Source organism: Schistocerca serialis, chromosome 2 (genome assembly GCF_023864345.2).
Source record: "Schistocerca serialis cubense isolate TAMUIC-IGC-003099 chromosome 2, iqSchSeri2.2, whole genome shotgun sequence".
Taxonomy (NCBI): domain Eukaryota; kingdom Metazoa; phylum Arthropoda; class Insecta; order Orthoptera; family Acrididae; genus Schistocerca; species Schistocerca serialis.
This window is the reverse complement of record NC_064639.1, coordinates 55,391,093-55,413,488: the sequence shown is the minus strand read 5'-3', so window position 1 is coordinate 55,413,488 and position 22,396 is coordinate 55,391,093. Positions and strand designations below refer to the sequence as shown.

Here is a 22,396-nt window from a genome sequence, read left to right as displayed (position 1 = left end):
GTACCAATTCTAAATGGCCGCCCCACTTACAACGTGTGCCAAGGAAGAGTAGCAGTCTATTTTCTTTTGGTAAATGTATGAAACCTATTTAAATCCATTGGAAAATGGTGGTCCAGAGTGATGATGCATCACTATCAATGCAGCAAGTACCTGAGTCGAGTAGTAAGTTCAGAAACGGCATGACTGCTATGACAGAGACTCAGTGCACAGGTGAGGCATACCATGTTGTGATACCAGAGTCTACTGCAGCAGTTGAAGTCATTGAGATAGGAATTCGCCACCCATTGGTGGATGAAATAGCCACAGACCTAAACATAAGTCATGGCTCAGCACATCGCATCTTTTGTGAAGTGTTTAACTTTTACAAAATTTCTGCAAATTGGATGCCAAGGCAGCTCACTCCAGAACTGAGAGTGACACATCAAAATCTGTGAAGAACTTTCGCGGCATATCAAAGTAGAATGTGATGTCTTCTTTATGGGAATCATTACAGGAGACAAAACTGGATTACTACCAGCAACTCAGAATGAAGAAAGCAAGCAAGGAATGGCAACATTTCTCATGATCAGAACCCAAGATGTTCTGGATGCTCCCACCTGCAGGGAAGGTTTTGCTGATTCTGTTTTTGTAATGAACAAGACATTACTTTAGAATACTACATGACCAGGGAAAACACTATCACAAGTGTAAGGTATTTCAGTATGCGAGAAAAAAATCAGCTTTGGCCTGCAATAAGATCAAAGTGATGTGGACTTCTGACAACAGTTGTCATTTTGCAACATGACAATGCTCAGCCTCATACTGCTCGTGCATTACTTGCAGCTGCGCTTTTGTGCATGCGAACATGACTGCTCGGTAGTTGATACCAGTCGTGACAGTAAATTGCCATATGACAGGAGCAGTTTGATTACTATGTAATTGTCTGGTTGCAAAATTCCCATATTTGCCATAAACAAAGCAATCAGTTTTAAAGTATTTCAGGTTAAACTGATTTTTCTTTTACAGTTTAGCTCAGATTTTCAACCTGCTTTCTTCTTCACAGCACATGAGTGTGACTGGGCTATAGAGCCAAGGGGAACTCCCCCACCCCACCCCGCTCCCTCTCTTCCTGCCCTCCACTCTTTTTATTCCTTCCACGTGCACGTATATGTGCCGGTAGGGGGCGGGGGAGCACATACCAACTATTGTTTGTACTTTTCATGGGGTTTTACACAACTAGTGTGTAAATTTGATACAATACATTCCACATCAGCTTCTCTGTTAAAATTGTATATACCGATTGTGTGATATTTCCAGTCTTGTTTTGTTCATTCTTAGTCAGACGATCGAGGAATTTTCAGTCTGTGTAATCTTAACAATAATATTTACATCGGAATTTTTTGCTAATCCTATAAAATAGTGCTGTATATTAAGCTATGCTACCTTCTGAGACACTTCTATTTGTGTGACCTCAGAACTTAAGTATTAATGAATTTTGTGAATTCTTTTCTTTCAAAATTTGTTGCATTGTTATTGCTGTTTCTCGAAAAGTAGGCAAAGAGATAACTTCAAATTTCATGCTGTGCTTAAATAAGTGGAGGCGTTTACTTTTGTGATGTATCAACAATATTAATTAGAATAAATTACTACTTAGCATGTAGAGGAGCTATTGATGGGCAGGCAGGCAGCCACGCACATAAAAAAACTTGAATAAGCAATTGAACGAAGTACTTACTAAGCAATTGAATTACGTCCTTACTCAGATTTAGAAAAACATACATACACATGGTGTCTCCCATCTCCTAAATTTAGCACCTGGGGAAGAGGTTCAAATTTTGAAGCATTTGACAGCTTTCTTGGTGCATCTCTTAATTGTCGAGTCTGACTTCCGATTGATGTCAATTCCTTCTCATAGTAAATATTACGCACACTGATTCGCAAACCACTGTATCAGGGTACCTCAATATCACTTCTAAATATTCTGTTAACTCGGTTTAGAAAGGAAATGTTTGACAATAACTTATCCGTATTGTCTAGTCCAGTCTTCAGTTTTATGACAAAAATAAAAATGATCACAGAAGTCTTCATTTTATTTTATATCGCAAAGTTGCTGAGCCCTAAATGCCATACTGTAGCTTTCATGGGCAAAGACAATTTGAATTCTTTTCCCCTCCAGCTTTGTGCAGATTCGATCTTGTTCACCAGTGCACCTGTGTAAAAAATGTAGTTCTTGAGTCAGAATGTAAATAATGATATATCTCTTCTCCTCCTCGAATTTTTGAAACCAGCAACTGTGTAATATTTGTCGAATCAGGACGTATTTCGTCATCGCGTTTCTGCGATTACTGCAGCTTTCAGCTTTGGTTATCACTATTTTTGATTGTAAAAATCTCCTTTAATTATAACTAATTAGTGTTCCCTTATTATCTGTCATTATCTGCATCGAGTAACTTCTGCCATTTGTAAATAATGATGAACCTTAACTACCTAAATAAGTATAGAAATCTGATTTTAGTAATAGCTAAGCTCATTCTGAACTGACAGCCTAACATAAATTATTCTCTGTCCTTCATTTATATTGGTGTGTCATACATTCATGGAATCACGTGGGGATGGCATACTCGGGTCCTCCTCGGCACTCCGTACTGCGTCAGTAGCACCGCACGGCACCTGCTGCGATGTAGGGGTGTCTGCTGTCGAACTCGGTTTGCTGTGTGTCGCCTTAGGAATATTAGATATGTATAATCACAATTCGAAACAAATATTTGAACGTGTATAAGATATCATTTACCTATAAAGAAGACTTCATTGTTCCTTTTAACTATTATTAATATCACAATAAAATTAATGGTATATGTGTTTGCTCTTTTGTAGATAGCGAGGGTACAGAAAAATTGCACATCTGAAGTTTGAGAAAATTTCCGAATTAAATAAACTTGAATTTTGTACCCTCAAACACTGTTGCATTTAAACATTCTGGGTACGTTTTGACGATGTGCCAACGCGTTTTCATTGTTCAGTAATTATTAATATTTTATTTTCCATAACAGAGGAAATGAGTTTAGCAAGAGATCTCGTCGCTCGAGTGGATTCCGGGATGAGTCTTGCAGACATTTTATCGAGTGCACTTCCTTCCGAAAAATCAAGCAACGGTCACGATTCTTGCAAGAGGGATGAAAAGAGCAGCGATTCCTCAGTAAGTAATTTATCTTTTATTTTATAACAGTTTTGTGTGTGTGTGTGTGTGTGTGTGTGTGTGTGTGTGTGTGTGTTTTTGTGTGTGTGTGTGTGTGTGTGTGTGTGTGTGTTTTATGTCATTGTGACATCGGTAAACATTGTAAATATACTGTTTGACAAAAAAAGTGAAGTACCCAGGATGCAGGGGGAAATGAAACAAAAGTACACGACGGTACGTGATGTTATTTCAGTCATTAAAAAGTGGAGTCAGATTTACAAAAAACTCGTCAGTACAAGCCCACTCACCATTACAGTGTCGCAGCCCTCCTGGCCGGGACACGAGCACCGATTTGACCAGGCAGGCTGACACGGAGATGGCAACGCGGCCCAGACTATCGCGGTTGGTCCTCGATATTCCGTACACTGGCATTGGGACAGAGTCAACATTTTGAGCTCTTCTCACACGTGTCGTATCAGGGGACAGATCTGGGGATCTTGCCGGCCACAGGAGTATCTCGACATTATGCGGCCAGTTCATAGATATTTATACTACAGTCAGACGAGCATCGTATCGTCAAAAAGTGACCTGGCAATACTTTTCCGCTGGAGGTATAGGGTCCACGACCTCTGTAACTTAACATTACGGCCCGAGACATTCTCTCGATCACTACCGGCCGTGGCCCGTAGTCCGTATCCGAGTGCTCCCGAAACTGTCGAGCTGAGAATTTTGCCATGTCTCTTCGAAGTGTCGGAAGAATTGAACCTCTTGTCAGGTCACCACTGTACTCATTGACGGCAGTCTGTTTGAGGTACTGCAGAACCACGATTTGCCACCGGACGCAGTGCACCGCCACTCGCCTACAGTCCACGATTCCAGGGCGCGGCACTGCTCCGGATGCGGCCTTTTGCAGTCAGTGTCAGTGACGGACTGCATGTGGGGCAGTAATTCCCTAGCCCTGCCACTGCTAGTCTCTGACAAACAGTGTGGGATGACACAGAATGTTGCAGGGAGTCTACTTCTCATTTTTAGGTCAGAGGTGCAGATGCCAAGTGTCGGCACACGGTACGGCAATCCCCGTTTGCAGCGTAGAGACACAGTGAACGGTAACTTTGACGGAGAGTATTCCCACCCATTGTTACGACTGATTGCTCTACAGATGTGGATACGACAAAACGGAGACATAGGACGAGGGCACTTTCAAACTCTCGTGACCAAAAAAAAAAAAAAAAAAAAAAAAACAACATATATCTGTCCGTATGATTTGGCAGTTGACGGTTGGAGTGCTGACACATTATCTGCGTATCCAGTAATGCTGGCAACTAATGGGTTATGCATGGAGATCATATAAACCTGTACCACTGCAAAAACAGCCTGAAGATAACGCAATGAAGCGTTGAAACTGGTAGCGACAAAATAAAATAAAATCACAAGGACGGCAGTAGGTGGTTTTATTTTTTGTCACAATAGTAAATGGCCGTTGTCCCAGAGACCTCCTGCTAAAAGGAAGGATGCACAAAAACTTCCGAACTCTGTTAGGTGCCGATACCACCTTCTTCTGCGAGTACACGGTACCTCTGTGTTGTTTGCAGTGGTCACTCGACATCTGATACTATTCTCACACCTCGTATACCGTGTGGGCACAGGAACAACACGGAGCGTGAACGACACTGATGAACTCCGGCGGATGTCCTACCTGTCACAGAGAATTGCAACTTGGGTCACTTATGTAGATAGTGACATTGTGCACACATATGGAGTGAAACTGACATTCGCCGATCTTCAGTGTGCTTCATTTATTTATCGTTCAATGTACTTGTGTAGTTGTATAATGGGTTATTAAGTATTTTATGTGACATTTGATGGTATCGTAATAAAAATTCAGTTTTGAGAACTTAAATTATGAGGAGACAGAAAAGCTGACCTCGAGGTGGTTACCTGGCAGAGCGAGGTGAACACTGTCCACAGGCGGAGAGGGGAGGGCAGTAGTAACAGCATACCCTCTGCTATTCTCACAGGTGGAGTGCCGTCACACACGGTGTCTGTATGCCGTTACCTTGTCTAATTAAACACCGAGTAGCATCAGACTTTTCACTTTCTGAGCATTTACACACACAGTAATATGTGACAATTGAATCCATGTTTTGTCTTCCACTGTGCACTTTATTTCTTATGCCTAATTTGTTCCTAAATATTTGATGTACAATTTGGGGAGTGTGAGTAAACGGTTGCCGTTGTGGTCGACGGTCGCTTTTGTATAACTTAATACAATTTGAGGAGTGCAGACGAGACTGTTATCTGCTCTATATTTCATTCATGTTCAGAGTGACATCCCGTGGCGACGATATACTGCACTGCCTGGCCTGCTTGATTCCACTATGAGCTACATTTTCTGTTTGATCTTTCCGCACATTTACCTTCACTACCCTTAAACATTAACTCGTACCAACAAATCTGTTCTTATCAGTTTGTGCTTCAGTACATCCTGTATTGTAGATTGTTTAGAAAGTCACTAGCTCACGCCAGCCCGGCACTGCTGTCAGTCGGCCTTGCTCCTGTCTCCACTGCCCACAAACATTCGTCACTAATCTGCGTATATGCTACCGGAAACATCAAAAACCTGACAATGGTTCATAAGATTTGTTGTGACTTGGCAAGACAGCCAAGTCACTATGCGAGGATGCCGAAAGGCACGCGTTTAAGCTCACGCAGGCTGGCGTGAGGTCTGGAACAGTTATAGGAATTGAGTCTAGTAAAAAAGGAGGTAACTGGTAGAATACTTAACTTTAATCCACAATTGGTGAACATCTCTCTTGACTGTACATGCTTCACAAGATAAATATAAAATGCTATGGCGCCTTGCTAGGTCATAGCAAATGACATAGCTGAAGGCTATGCTAACTATCGTCTCGGCAAATGAGAGCGTAGTTGTCAGTGTAGCATCGCTAGCAAAGTCGTCTGTACAACTGGGGCGAGTGCTAGGAAGTCTCTCTAGACCTGCCGTGTGGTGGCGCTCGGTCTGCAATCACTGACAGTGGCGACACGCGGATCCGACGTATACTAGCGGACCGCGGCCGATTTAAAGGCTACCACCTAGCAAGTGTGGTGTCTGGCGGTGACACCACAAGATTAGCTTTCACAGACAAAAAAAATGCAAGGGAGTACATTAATTTGTACGATGTACGTGCATGTGTGTGCGCGCGCTTAATGGATTTCACCTGTATGAGCAGTTGAGATCACCATCGAGCAATGTCCTTATGTTCCAGTAATGCCGATCTCTTGCTTTGAGCATTTTTTGACATGGAGCCTGCTGACTTAAAAACTACACAGAGGTAGCAGAGTATTTCTGCAGTGCGCATGGTGGCGGTGGTGGTGGTGGTGGTGGTGGTGGTTTTTTAAGTTCAGGTGGCAGTTTGAAGTACTCTCTCGGGCACTTACCAGACGATACATGTGTAGGAAAATCAGACCATGTACAGGGTAAAGACTGTTCGACTAAAATTTCATCAGTAAATTGTCGAAGTATTTGTAACAAAGTTCCTGAATTTACTGCTGTCCAGGACAGTTCTCTATCTCAAATTATTCTTGGGACTGAGAGCTGGCTCAAAATTGAAGCAAAAATCTCTGATATATTTAGCGAGTCTTGAAATGTTTACCGGAAAGACTGATTAAATGCTGTAGGTGGGGGGAGTGTTCATTGCAGTCGACAAAAACATTCTGAAGTTGAAATTGACTGTCATATTGAAGTTATCTGGTCACACGTTACAGGTTTAGGAGAAACCGAGTTAATTGTTGGATGGTTTTACTGACCACCAAATTCCTCTGTGACAGTCATAGGGCCATTCAAAGCAAGTCAACAGTCAGTTGTGCACCAATACCCAGACCTTTTAATACTAATTGGTAGTGACTTTAACCTAACGAGTATAGACTTGGACGTGTATGGATTCATTGCAAGGGTTACAGTCAGTCAGTCTTGTGAACTGCTTTTGATTACCTTTTCTGAAAACTTCTGTCGGTAGCCCTCATGCAGTGGAAGTATCTTACATCGAAACTACAAACAGGCCGGACATTATTTATGGCGTCAGTATAGAGGGGATTAGTGGTCACGATATCATAGCGACTATGGTTATGAAAGTTAGTAAATCAGTCAAGAGGGCTAGGAGAGTGTTTCTGCTAAAAAGAGCAGATAAGAAATTGTTAGCATCTCACTTAGTCGACGAACTGCATTCATTTAGTTCCAGAATGATGGCCGTGAAGGAATTATGGGCAAAGTTTAAAATGATTGTGAATTGTGCTCTGGACACATATGTGTCTAGTAAGTGGATTAAGGACAGAAAAGATCCACAGCGGTTTAATAACAAAATTCATGTTGAGAGGCAAAAATTAGTAGCGGTTTGTGTGTCTGTGGAAAGATCTATACACGAAGAATACAACAGCCACCACCATCATACCTTGGATATAGATCTGGCAGAGAACTCGAAAAAATTCTGGTCATACATATGATTACTAAGTGGGTATAAAGCTTCCATCCAGTCACTTGTCGACCAGTCTGGTTTGGCAGTAGAAGATAGCAAAAGGAAGGCCCAAGTTTCAGATTCCACGATTAAGAAATCATTCACACAGGAGAATCGTACAAACTTACCATTGTTTGACCATCACACATAGTCCTGTATGTATGACATAGTAATAAGCATTCCTGGCATACAGAAACAACTTAGCCGCGCGGGATTAGCCGAGCGATCTAAGGCGCTGCAGTCATGGACTGTGCGGCTGGTCCCGACGGAGGTTCGAGTCCTCCCTCGGGCATGGGTGTGTGTGTGTTTGTCCTTAGGATAATTTAGGTTAAGTAGTGTGTAAGCTTAGGGACTGATGACCTTAGCAGTTAAGTCCCATAAGATTTCACACGCTTTTGAACATTTGAACAGAAACAACTTAGAGTTGAAAACAAATAAGTCACACGGTCTGGATTGAATCCCAATTCAGTTTTATAAATACTCCACTTCGTTGGCCATTTACTAAGTTTACTTTTATCACGAATCTCTTGACCAGCACAAAGTGCCAAGTGACTGGAAAAAAAGTGCAGGTGACTTTTTTATATTAGTAGGGTAGAAGAACGGATCAATATACTTAACATTGGCTTGCTGCAGAATTATAGGGCATATTCTGAGTTCAAATACATAAATTTCCTAGAGATCGGAAAGCTCATATGCACAAATCAGCACGGCTTTAGAAAGCATCATTCGTGTGAAACCCAGCTTGTTCTTTTCTCACGTGATATACAGTGAACTATGGATCTTCGAGCAGGTTCAGTATTTCCAGATCTCTGAAAAGCATTCGACACATCACCCCACTGCAGACTATATGTGCATACAGAATAGGCTCCGAGATATGTAATTGAACCCAGTACGTTGTCTCCAACAGGGAGTGTTCGTCAGAGACAGGAGTAATGTCAGGAATGCTCCAGTTAAGTGTAATAGGGCCAATGCTATTCTCTATATACATAAATGATGTGGCAGACAGGGTGGGCAGCAATCTGCAGTTGTCTGCTGATTATGCTGTGGTCTAGAGGAAGGTGTCCAGTGGGGTATAGAGGAAGGTGTCAAAGATAAGTCACTGTAGGGTGATACAGGATGACTTGGACAAAATTTCTAGTTGATGTGACGAATGGCAGCTGGATCTTAGTGTCAAACAGGGTGTGCACAGCCCAGGACAACTGTAAAATCCAGGAAAAACAGGGGAATTTTTCAGAATTCCAGAAATTTTTCATCATTTTAGTTTTCAGTTAAATTTTTGTAATTTTAACTGGTAAGAACTGATACTCTAACAAATAATTTTACTGAAGTCTGCTACTGCAGAATAATACTGCGTCAGTAAAAAGAGTGAATAAAAAGATCTCAAATTGTAAAGGAAATCTGCCATTCACACCAACAAAACGCAGTGCACAGACAAGTGTCTGCCAACAGTAAAATGTGTCAAATGATTTAGGACAAAGTCTATGCTATACTTCATAATAACAAACTGCTCCCAATGAGTGTGAGCGAGCTCGCGTGCACACGCAGTTCAGTCGTGTACGAGCAGTACCTGCTCCCTCTCTGTGGCTACTTGAAGTGCTGCTGTATTGGCAGTAGCAACAAGCTGCCAGATTAGTGCATGTGCATAGCGGTCTAGAATTGTAGTGGGGAGGGAGGTGACTCGTGTTTACATTTAATGATTTTACTCTTCCCTTTTTGTTTACAACTCTCACCTCAAATGAAAATAAAATGGAATTCTGTGGCTGGTACCTATCAAGTGAATTGAAATACATTCACTTAATTATGGAAGTCTGAAATATGTTATTAATTTCAGTTTTATGGTTTTATTTTATTTCCACATTTTTTGGCACTCGAGCATTGGTGGCATTGCTGAACAGTGAAGTTAGTTTCATTGATTTACTAAAGGGATTTGGCTTTTATTAATCTTTTCCACAGAGGCAGTCAATTTATTTGAAATGAATTGTTTCATTCCACACTGCTGGCTAGTGTCAACTAGTCTGGCAGTTTCCGGTGATTAAGGGTGGCAGTATGGTACTGGTATGCAAGACTCACACTCCCCCATGGCTATCGAACTTACTTGGAGTTGCTTTGCAGATCTTCTTTTCATGATAGCCAGCTGCCATGCCCTGCACAACTTCTTCTCTGAAGATAAGATGCTACTTGGAGAAATTTTATATACTTTTAAAATAACTCCATACACTTGAGAATACTTTGAACTTAATGTCACTGTATTTTTGTGACGCATAACAGTTTTCGTACAAGTAAAACCTTTTTCGTGAGCTCAACACAGCCTGGGGGATGTTTCCAGAATGAGATTTTCACTCTGCAGCGGAGTGTGCGCAGATATGAAACTTCCTGGCAGATTAAAACTGTGTGCCCGACCGAGACTCGAACTCGGGACCTTTGCCTTTCGAGGGCAGGTGCTCTACCATCTGAGCTACCGAAGCACGACTCCCGCCCGGTACTCACAGCTTTACTTCTGCCAGTACCTTGTCTCCTACCTTCCAAACTTTACAGAAGCTCTCCTGCGAATCTTGCAGAACTAGCACTTCTGAAAGAAAGGATACTGCGGAGACATGGCTTAGCCACAGCCTGGGGGATGTTTCCAGAATGAGATTTTCAATCTGCAGCGGAGTGTGCGCTGATATGAAACTTCCTGGCAGATTAAAACTGTGTGCCCGACCGAGACTCGAACTCGGGACCTTTGCCTTTCGCGGGCAGGTGCTCTACCATCTGAGCTACCGAAGCATGACTCCCACCCGGTACTCACAGCTTTACTTCTGCCAGTACCTCGTCTCCTACCTTCCAAACCTTACAGAAGCTCTCCTGCGAACCTTGCAGAACTAGCACTCCTGAAAGAAAGGATACTGCGGAGACATGGCTTAGCCACAACCTGGGGGATGTTTTACGATGGTAGAGCACCTGCTCGCGAATGGCAAAGGTTCCGAGTTCGAGTCTCGGTCGGGCACACACTTTTAATCTGCCAGGAAGTTTCATATCAGCGCACACTCCGCTGCAGAGTGAAAATCTCGTTCTGGAAACATCCCCCAGGCTGTGGCTAAGCCATGTCTCCGCAGTATCCTTTCTTTCAGGAGTGCTAGTTCTGCAAGGTTCGCGGGAGAGCTTCTGTAAAGTTTGGAAGGTAGGATACGAGGTACTGGCAGAAGTAAAGCTGTGAGTACCGGGTGGGAGTCGTGCTTCACTAGCTAAGATGGTAGAGCACCTGCCCGCGAAAGGCAAAGGTCCCGAGTTCGAGTCTCGGTCGGGCACACAGTTTGAATCTGCCAGGAAGTTTCATATCAGTGCACAGTCCGCTGCAGAGTGAAAATCTCATTCTGGAAACATCCCCTAGGCTGTGGCTAAGCCTCGTCTCCGCAGTATCCTTTCTTTCAGGAGTGCTAGTTCTGCAAGGTTCACAGGAGAGCTTCTGTAAGGTTTGGATGGTAGGAGACGAGGTACTGGCAGAAGTAAAGCTGTGAGTACCAGGCGGGAGTCGTGCTTCGGTAGCTCAGATGGTAGAGCACCTGCCCGCGAAAGGCAAAGGTCCCCATTTCGAGTCTCGGTCGGGCACACAGTTTTAATCTGCCAGGAAGTTTCATATCAGCGCACACTCCGCTGCAGAGTGAAAATCTCATTCGGGAAACATCCCCTAGGCTGTGGCTAAGCCATGTCTCCGCAATATCCTTTCTTTCAGGAGTGCTAGTTCTGCAAGGTTCGCAGGAGAGCTTCTGTAAAGTTTGGGAGGTAGGAGACGAGGTACTGGCAGAAGTAAAGCTGTGAGTACCAGGCGGGAGTCGTGCTTCGGTAGCTCAGATGGTAGAGCACCTGCTCGCGAAAGGCAAAGGTCCCGAGTTCGATTCTCGGTCGGGCACTCGGTTTTAATCTGCCAGGAAGTTTCATATCAGCGCACACTCCGCTGCAGAGTGAAAATCTCATTCTGGAATTCATCAGTCGTTAGACTGACACCAATTCTGTCCACTTAAGTATATGATGTAGCATAACGACCACAATATGTTCCTACGTCTCTCATGTACACATACTAGTGTAATACCGTCATCATAATCATAAATACTCTTAGCTCTTACATATAAGAATAAATCCCTGTATATACCTTTATGTGATGTTGAACCCCCACCTCACATAACCAGGTGCACATACCTATCACTATGTGCACACTTTTCTCCATCCAACACGATGGTTCCCACATTATCTTAAACTGTACTCTTCCTGTTTGTGTCTTTGTGTTTTATTGTGTATATGCGTACGGGTAGTCGTGTAGCCTGATTCTTCGGCCAGCTTATGGAAAATAAGTTGAAGGTTATAGAAAACCACGGAAATTGAGGACTTCAATAATAGAACTGTATGCGTATGGACAGATGGAAAGATAGACAGGTACTCAAAAGGGAAGTAAGAAAGGAATAAGTAGAAATGGTTGTTAAGAACGAAGAAGAGAAATAAGATAGTCCCAAAGACAGGAAACCCTTCCCACGCCCCTTTCCCAGGATCCCCACTTCGCAGGTACTTGAGTGAGAAGCTGGGGTAGGTATGATGTTAACCCTCGCATTACCAAGCGGGGTATTCTGACTACCCCAGGTTGATTTTTTTCCCTATAATAATGTTATCTGAAGGGCCACATGCCTGTGGTTTCATGACTTTGTACTAAAATCATTGACGTTGAATTCACATTAATGACTGTCTAATTTTTTTTGGCTTTATTATTGTTATTCAAGTCATTTGTTGGTGGGATTGTGAGACTACCCCGCTTGGTATGAAACGTCTTACTTTCTTATTTGTAGAAAAAGAAGATTTTGGGAAATATATCTGTCATTGATCTTCTTTGTTGAGTTTTGCCATAGACCCAATGTTTGTTATTGTTGCTGGTTACTATTGTGGAGTTGAATTTGACGTTCACAGTTGAGCTGACATACACGAATCAGTATTTCATCTGCAAGTAAGGCTGTCCAAAGGACTTTCTAGCGAAGAGATCATGGAAATTCAATACAATTCTGATATCAGGGACGATGGAAATGAAGGGGCCATTGATAATGAACTGAATTAATATATGGAACCTCTTGACAAAGACCATATCATAGCATCAGATGAAGCTGATGATGAAATATCAGAAGACATTACACATTCACGTGAACAAGAAGAAGAAGAAGAAGAAGAAGAAGAGGAGGAGGAGGAGGAGGAGGAGGATGATGATGATGATGATGATGGTGATGATGGTGATGATGGTGATGATGATGATGATGATGATGATGATGATGGTGATGATGATGAAAAAGAAGACGACGAAGACACTGGAGATTTGTTTGTTTCTAGGAGTGAATTAAAATTTTGTAGTGAACCACCAATAGGCGGCGGCGACATCGCAACATTTTGAACGTAACACCTGGCCCAGTGAATGACGGAAAACAATCAAAACAATAACAGAGTCATTTTTATTATTTATCTCACTGGAAATTGTGAGCATCATTGTATAAGAAACAAACAGGGAAGCCTAACAAGTAATTTCTTTGTGGAATGCAGCTCATTCTTCGAACAAAATTACATGGAGAGATGTAAATGCATCTGAAGTGTACGCTGTATTATAGCAATTCTAATAGGAGCTGGTCGAACTCATGGACATCACACAAGTACTTATGATCTGTGGGGAGGTAATGTTGCCTTTCGACAGACATTCTTTTCTGCTGCCATGTCAAGAAACCGATTTCTGTCTGTACTGAAATTCTTGCGATTTGACAACAGAGAGACAAGAGCACAGAGAATTGAAGAAATCAAGGACAAGCTATAAGCCATCAGGGTAGTGTTTGACAAATTTCAATCTAACTTGTGCAAGAACTTCTATCCTTATGAATACGTGACTATTAATGAATGATTAGCAACGTACCAAGGACACTGCCATTTTAGGGTTTATATGAAGAGCAAGCCTGGCAAGTACGGCATTAAAATTTGGGTTTGTGCTGATGTGAAGACATCTTACTTATTACGGATCCAAATTTACACAGGAATGGTGGACAATACTCGGGAAGTGAATCAAGGACAGAGAGTTGTTTTGGATCTGATGGAACCATTTCTGAATAACGGTCATGGTGTAACAACTGATAATTTTTTCACTAGTTTTCCATTGGCTGCTGAACTACTAAAACGAAACACGACTTTGGTTGGTACCTTGCGTTCCAATAAGAAAGAAATTCCGAAGGAATTCTTGCCAAACTGAAAGGGAGAAGTTCACTTTTCAATGTTTGGTTTCACAAATGACTTGACCTTAGTTTCCTATGTTCCAAAGAATAGAGAGGCAGTAATACTACTTTCTACTCAGCATAATTAGAGACAAGTGAGTGGTGAAGAAAGTGAACACAAACCCGAAATCGTACTGCACTACAACAAAACCAAAGGTGCTGTAGATAATGGGGACAAAATGACAAGAGAATACAGTTGTGTTAGAGGAACGAGGCGGTGGCCACTAAGAATCTTCATGGAAGTGATAGATATTGCAGCACAGAATGCATATATTCTGTACACTCAAAGATTTCTTGAATGAATGGCATAAGAATAACCGAAGCCGACGTAAACTCTTCACGACTGAACTGGTATTTGGACTCGGCAAAGGCAACATGGAAGAAAGAGCCAAAAATATCAACGGTCTTCATAAAGATGTACAAGATGCACTGAAAGCTTGTGGTATTGCAAATCCTACAGTAGTGATCCAGACCCAGTGTTCCAAGTTACCGACGCCACAACGATGTGAAGATTGCAAGAGAAACGAAGATCGGAAAACAAGATTCTGTTGTGTAACGTGCAAGAAACCTGTTTGTAATATACACAAGAAACTGTTACTGTGAAGTGCATGCAGTGCAAAACTGCACTTGACTGAGAAGTTGAAAAAAGTCTTCTGTTATTTTACTGCAGTGACTGTTGAGGTACACAGATTATTAATTTTCTGTTCGTTGAGTACTGAATTTAGTGAAAGATATAAATTTTTTTTGTGCTTTGTATCTGTGATCTGCTTAAATACTTCTAATAACCTGAAAAGCTGTTTTTCAATACTAAATAAACCCATTCAATGGAAATAACGAAATCTGAGAACAAATATTACTTTAAAACGCAAAACTCTTTTGGGGTAGTCCAAATACCCCGCTTGGTAAAATAGAGGTGTGGAAAAGCTTGGTAACAGGAAGGTTAAACATCTCCTGCAGAATGGACATTCTCACCTTTACCTTTGAAGTCCCTGAAGGAAGATCAAGATCTTAGCAACTCCTCTGGGACGGCAATGGTGAAGAATCAGCCACACTTGTCTGCGAGGGTTGTTTGAAAGGTGTGGTGTGCGTGCATAGTGTTAGTCATGTTTGTACCTACACTACCCACCCCTTTCAAAATTTATATAAACCCTCCAAATTCATATCACGTTTCACAAAAGGTATAAATTATTCCATAATATGTAGAAAACTATGTATCATATCATCACAAGTATCTCATTATTCCTCTTATCCCGTATCGTATCATTCACATAATTTTTCACAAAGACAAAATATTCAGTAGCAAGTAAAAAAACTATGTATCATAACATTGCAAATATAGAAATATTCATATTATATCATATCGTCCAATAGTTTAGGCCCAAATCAGACTTAACTATACATTGGTTGGTTAGGCAAAAATATGACCTAACTATACGCGGATGGTGAGAGAGACGGGCTCGTTAGGCAAAAAATGACCTAACAATCTGTGGCGACTGTATCGGCTGCTGTCGATACTACAAACAAGACCCCAGGACCAGTCACAAAGACCAGCAGTGGCGCTCCTGGATTAACTGAGGACGACGTTCCAGTGGGTATATGTCTAAAAAGAAAGATGATGAAACTTACCAAACAAAAGCGCTGGCAGGTCGATAGACACACAAACAAACACAAACATACACACAAAATTCTAGCTTTCGCAACCAATGGTTGCCTCGTCAGGAAAGAGGGAAGGAGAAGGAAAGACAAAAGGATATGGGTTTTAAGGGAGAGGGTAAGGAGTCATTCCAATCCCGGGAGCGGAAAGACTTACCTTAGGGGGAAAAAAGGACAGGTATACACTCGCGCACACACACACATATCCATCCACACATACACAGACACAAGCAGACATCAATATATATATATAAAAAAATTATTTTTTTTTTTTTTCTGTTGCCGTCCATGAATACCTCTGCACACAGTTTCGTATGGAAAACTGGTTAAGAGATTACCTTCAAAAACTACTTTCGGCAAAAATAAAACCTAACTATGATTGGATTCGAGATCCTTGATGACTAGAGCAGAGCATGCTGTCAACTCACCTTTACATCAAGACTAAAGCAGAACGTGCTGTCAGTTCACTTTTTATGATATATTACCCAATGCTTCAGTCTTGACTTGATATAACAACCCAATACATCACGGTAAATATACAACGGGGAATCACAGCACCCGTGAAACAAGTAAGACTATGGATATTGACGAGATCACTTGCCACTACCTCCACACGAAGCAGTATGACCTCGATATCAACCCTGCTTGCACACGACGTCTAGATGAGAATGCCCAAGTGCTAAACTATATGACAGTATAAGAGGAAGAAAACATAATACAGGATAGTATAAGATTTGAAGAGATTTTGATGTAGGAAAATGAATATGGAAGTAACACCGAACCCAACTCGGGATCCGACGGTCGTCACTCCGCCCGTTAACACAGAATGTTAACATCCTGCGGAACAGATGTGGCTCCCCCCAGATCACATGGATCTGACATTAACCACACTTGATTACTTACGGACCAATATTCTCGTTAAATTTCGTGTGAAAGTCTCCCCACAATGAAACAGTTACCATTTTACTAGGAAACACAATATTAAGTTATTCTATGCTTTAATCTGTCCTGGACAAATTTGATTTCTTCGCAAGAGTCATCTATAACCTTGTTAGCCTCATTAAGATTGAAAAAGACAACAGTTGTAGTGTTTCCTGAGATTATACTCTCGGAAACTTCTCGATCTATAATTAGCTCAAAAGGTTCCACCAGACTACCTACATTTATAATGTCAACATCGAGTATTTCTTCTTTGAAATTTTGTTCTACATTATTTATTCACGGACTGACAATGCGTGTACTGACGCCTGGAATTTTTGATTGCATAATCGATATTAATTCTTTAGGTCGAGCTTTGCTCTCTTTCAAGACGTTCGTTTTCTGTCATACGGAATTACATTTAACATTACGTACATTTTCACAAGATTCTCGAGTGTTGACCCCTGCAATTTGTGATTGTACAATAGGGATCAGTTTGTCCTGTCTTTCAACGGTATCTTTTGAGGTATGTAATCTCTGTTTCATTGCATCGAATGTAACATTACACACACTTTGAAATGACCCTCACTTCTCATTAAATTCAGACTCTGTATTGGTACACTTGTCCTCAGTATCAAATTCTAATTTCTGGGTCAACTTCTGAAATTGATCATCCTGCTTTTGGTTAAATTCGGTAAACATTTGATTCATTTGTACAGTTAAAGAATTGTTTAATTTATTCTTTAAATGTACTCATAAATTTTTCCACTTAAAACATGTCAAATTTAGAATTGAAAGCTTCACCCTGTGCTTCTAACTTTTCACTTAAAGTACTACTCATTTCATTTGTCAAAGAGTCAATTTGTGCAGTTGAAGTTACATTCTGTGCTAGTTTTTCATTTAAAGCAACATTGTGATCACTTGTTTCGTTCCTCGAAGAGGAAATTTGAGCAGCGCTGGCTACACTTTGCCCATCAATTTTTTCACATAACGAAACATTCTGAGCATCTAATTTGCTATTTAACTTAGTATTCACTGAGTCTAACTTCAGAATTAGCTCCTTAATTAAATTTGCTACTTTAGTCCAGTCTGGCGTGATCTTGGCCACTGTCATCACCATGGTTGGTTCTACAGCTTCTGTAGGTTGTTCCTTCTCCTCCATAGTTTTAATTTTCTTTGATCTTGTGATCATTTAAAAAAAAATCACCTCTGTAAATAATGACCAGCCTAGTTTACATTCAAATAGTTATTATCTTGAGCACACTCTGCATAGGATTGTAGGCAGCGTCGGTGAGTTGTAGAAACAGCACCGGTGAACCGCACGGGTGCTGGTGACGACGTTGGTGGGCGCAAAGTCAGCAACTCAAAACAGCAACCGGCAACGATGGCTGGTTACTGCGTCGGCGTCGGCTGGTTACTGCGTCGGCGTCGGCTGGTTACTGCTTGTGTGAAGATTGCTTCCTCCCCACAACCAAATCTTCTTAATCGAATCTTGCAGACCAATTTTTTCACCTCGTTTTGCTACGGCAACTCTCAACTTTTTCTCATCTCAATCTTCTTCAAAATAATTCCTCCTTTGTGTATCCTGCTCACTTTGGTCGCCACGTTCTGGCAGTTTCCGGTGATTAAGTGTGGCAGTGTGGTACTGGTGTGCAAGACTCACTCTCCCCCGTGGCTATCGAGCTTATTTGGAGTTGCTTTGCCGATCCTATTTTCGTGATAGCCGGCTGTGGTGTCCTGCACAACTTCTTCTCCGAAGATAAGATGTTACTTTGGAGGAATTTTTTATACTTCTAAAATAACTCTGTGCACTCGAGAATACTTTGAACTCAATGTCACTGTCTTTTCGTGACACATAAGTTTTCGTACAATTAAAACATTTTTCGTAAGCTCGACACCTTCTGGTCTGTCAGAAATTATCGCATTCATTTTCCAAAAATACAGCCTACAAATCACTCCAAGTTTAACAAGACAACTGTCCGGACCTTACAGAAGTAAGAGAATGAATGAATAAGTAATTGTCTTTTCTCTTGTTTCAACAGCATTTAAATGTTCACACAATAATGTTTGATGTCGCACGGAGTACAGCACGTTTATTCCTTGATGTGCACCTGTAACTTCTTAGGGGGACTCGGCGACAGCCTGCCTGCCCCGATCATCCGTCCGATACACGTCCGTCCTGCACACACGTAATTGTGGTGCAGTAGACACAGTTCTTCTTTACCACACTCATCTCTAAAATAAAGTGTGTTGGAGACAGTGGAAATATGAGGGTCTCTAGAAATTACCCTGAAATCCTCGAGGCACTACACTATTTACGGAGTTACAAGTGCACATTTTTATCTTCTGGCATGTATGGCATTATGCCATTGTAACATTACGAGTCAAGACAGCTGTAACGGAACTTGAATAGCGTAAAGTTATCGTTAAAAACGCACGCCGCGCGATTTGTTATGATTTGGTCGGTCATAATAGTAGTAACATGCTTTTGAATACAATTAAAATATAACGGCGATACCTGTTTAGCGTTATTGGAAATAATATGTAATAAATTAATGATTAAGTTAGCCGATCCTATAAGAAGAGGTAAAATTGGGCATATTAAGGTGTTTTGCTTTATATCGACTAAGCCAATGATACGGCGTCTTTTTTTTTTTCCGTTTACTCTTAGAAGAAAAAAAAGAAAACCAGTAACGAAGTGCTATTTGTGTGTTGTGAAAAATATAGGGGCGACTTTTAAATAGCTACAGTGTATAATCAGACTAACAAATGGACATTCAGTTAGGCGAAATAGCGGACAGTGTAGTGTGGTCATTAAATTGAGTACACCTACAGGGCGGTCAATTCCAGGATAAGTCTATTCGCGTCTCACGAGGAACGCGGTATTGAGACCGGTTTTTTTTATTATATCACGGAGAGCGGGCTTCAATTTATAAAAAGGAGAAAAGCTGTATTTTTATCATTGACTGTTGGTGTTATGCAACCAAAACTGTTCATCAAAGGGTTTCGGTGAATGAGTGGTGAATGCGAAATGAAACTGTGAACGAAGTTATGTTAAATAAAGCAGAAGAGACAAGACAGTTTGGTCGTATCTGTTATTATTCCATAAACCGTAACATGTACTCTCGTTGTACGAAGCCTTTATAGATGATCGTATGACAATTTGCTTTGAAGGGATCTCGTTACGAGTTAAGTTTTGGGGACCTGGTCAACAGGGGATAGTTCGTAGATCTTAACTACTGCAGCTATTCTGGAATCAGGTTGTGTGTTGTCTATGGCTTAAGGTCATCTTATCTCATGCTCTAAGATCGACGTGCCTTTCCTCTTGGTATAACGGTGTCTCACGGTAACCACGACAACGCCGACGGCGAAGGAAGATACGGTAGACCATAATAAAGAACCAAACATGAAATAATACAGTACTACTACTCCAAGAAAATTTGCGTCCCATAAACCACAATGAAAAGCTTAAGGGGGCATTGTACATGAAATTCATTGAAATTTGACGTTTTCAGTTTTCTACTCCATAATGTATGACTGTCAAATTTCGCGGCTACGTATATATTGCCAAAGTTGAGCAGTCTACACAGTCTAGAAGGCTGTGAATTGCTTTGTTTTGTGCCTACTGTTACGTCTCAGAAGTTAGCATTACGAATAAACAAATCAGTCCTTTGTTTCTGATACTAGTTTTCATTGAAAGTAGTGTGATTATCGGATATTTTTGTAGTTATCAAACTTCTGTTGCTTTTTAAACGTAAATAAAATGACTATGCGTAAAAGTAACTTCAAGAAACGCAAGTTTGTGGGGAACAGATATGTGAGACCTGCATTTTCTTCTGAAGTACTTGAAAACGTGTGCTATGAGTGAAGGAAACTACGATAATGTTTCTGAAGTGACTACGCCCCCTAGTGCATCGTAAAGGAAAGTAACTTTTCGAAACAGGTGACAGTGGTAAAAGTAATGATATTATGGCAATCAAACACATTTACAGAGATTTGGCAAATCCTAAGCTACTAAAGAAGTGTTTACGTGGGAAGACCCAGAATGTGAATGAATGAGTCCTTCAATAATGTTGTGTGGTGCCGTGTGCCTAAAAATGTATTTGTTGGCCTTATGACTCTTAAGTGAACAGTGTCTGATGCTGTAATAACATTTAACGATGGGAACTATGACAGACTTAAGATTCTGGAGAAGTTAGGGGTAAGATTTGGACAGAACACAGCTAAAGGGCTGCGGCTACTGGATGAGCTTTGTGTACTTGAAGCAGAGTTAGCTGCTCAGCAAATGACAAAAGAAGCGAGAAAGAAAAGGAGGCGGCAAGTACTGGGCTGTTGTGACACTGAAGAAGACACAGACTATGTGCCAGGGCAATTCTAATGCGTGAAAGACACAGAAATGTAAGTGTATAAGAAATTGTTATGAAAAAGTTTTAAACTTCAATCTCTCTGAACTACATTTTTTGCAATAAATGAGCCATTTTCTAAAAAAAGTACTGACGGTAGAGACATGAAATTTTCACAGCATGCCAAGTGTGAGATTCAAAACATATGGAACCTGAATAATTAAAATATCCTGAGTTGTTTTGTTTTTATGTTCATTTATTTACAAAATTCTGTCAAAAAATTGAGTGTTTGGAAAAAAAAGGGGGGGGGGGGGGGGGAGCACGATACAATTCTAGTTCAGCGTATGTAGAAAGGTGAATTCAATAATTATGGAAAGTTGTAAGTTGGGGGTCTTAAAAAGTTTCCTGGATAATGGTTCACAAAATTAGATAATTTAACAATGGCGGCATAGGACATACAATGTCCCCTTAATACCAGGTTGGGGCGTCTTTGTGAATTTGGACATACAAATGTGCGCTTTAAGCCTAATTATGCATATTAGTATGGTTTACATAATTCCAATGCTCTTGGAGAGTCTTCTGGTATCCTGTTTTTTTTATGATGTAATGTAAGATCTCCTAATGCTATATGCGTATGAAGATACAGGCTTCCTACGTCATTGTAGCTGTGCACATGCAGTAACACTGTTTTCTGGGCCCCTCTGACAACTGCTGAAACGAATCTAACAGGTCGAAGGAAAATGTTGTGAATGGTGGTTTGAAAAGTGTTGCTTTCAAAGTAAATTTAATTTTACAAGACCATTCATTTATGTCAGTATTTAAAATTTTGCTGGTACATTTGTGTGATGTATCTTAAAGTATAACACATGCAAAAAAAGACCATTATTACATGTTAAAGCTTAGCTTTTCTTGTAGCTATACTATGTGTATTAATTTAAACCATTAACTTTTTCTATTTGTGCATTCACACTATTTAACAGTGATGTTGGTATTGGCTGACTACATGATGTGTCCTACTCTCTGAATATCTGCTATTGTTGGCTGGGGAGATCACATGACATCAGCTACGATTGGCTTACTAAAGTGCGTTGCAGTCTCGATTTCAATGCTTCGGTTACTAATGTGCTATGTTTGGTGGAATTCGAATATATACTTTCATAATACAAAAGTATGCAGTGTACATGTGGCTGCACATCAGATGTGTTTCCAACTCTCTCTCTCTCTCTCTCTCTCTCTCTCTCTCTCTCTCTGTCTCTGTCTCTGTCTCTGGGTGCCGGTAAGTTGTGCGCCAGTGGATAAAACCTTAACCCTTCAGAGGAATGATAAGTTATATGGTTCCGAGGGAAAGTATAAGGTCACTTAACACAGAAAAAGTGTATTTTCACTCGGGATATAGAGTATTTTTAACCAGGAAAATTTGGAAATATCGGAGAATTGCTTTTTCATTGTCCACTTGTACACCCTGTAGAAAAATATAAATTAATGTGGATGAGTAGGAAAAAAAGATTCCTAATGTTTAGATACAGCATTAGTAGTGTCCTGCTTGACACAGTT

The 22,396-nt window shown here is 40.9% G+C and overlaps 1 protein-coding gene across 1 annotated transcript in view; it reads left to right on the top strand.

Moving 5' to 3' along the window:
* The window catches only part of LOC126456756 (putative E3 ubiquitin-protein ligase UNKL), a 264,897-nt gene that overhangs the window by 101,957 nt on the left and 140,544 nt on the right, over positions 1-22,396 (top strand). Inside the window, exon 7 of the mRNA XM_050092503.1 lies at positions 3,030-3,175. Coding sequence (XP_049948460.1) covers positions 3,030-3,175 — 146 coding nt within the window. The remainder of the gene's footprint in view (positions 1-3,029; positions 3,176-22,396) is intronic.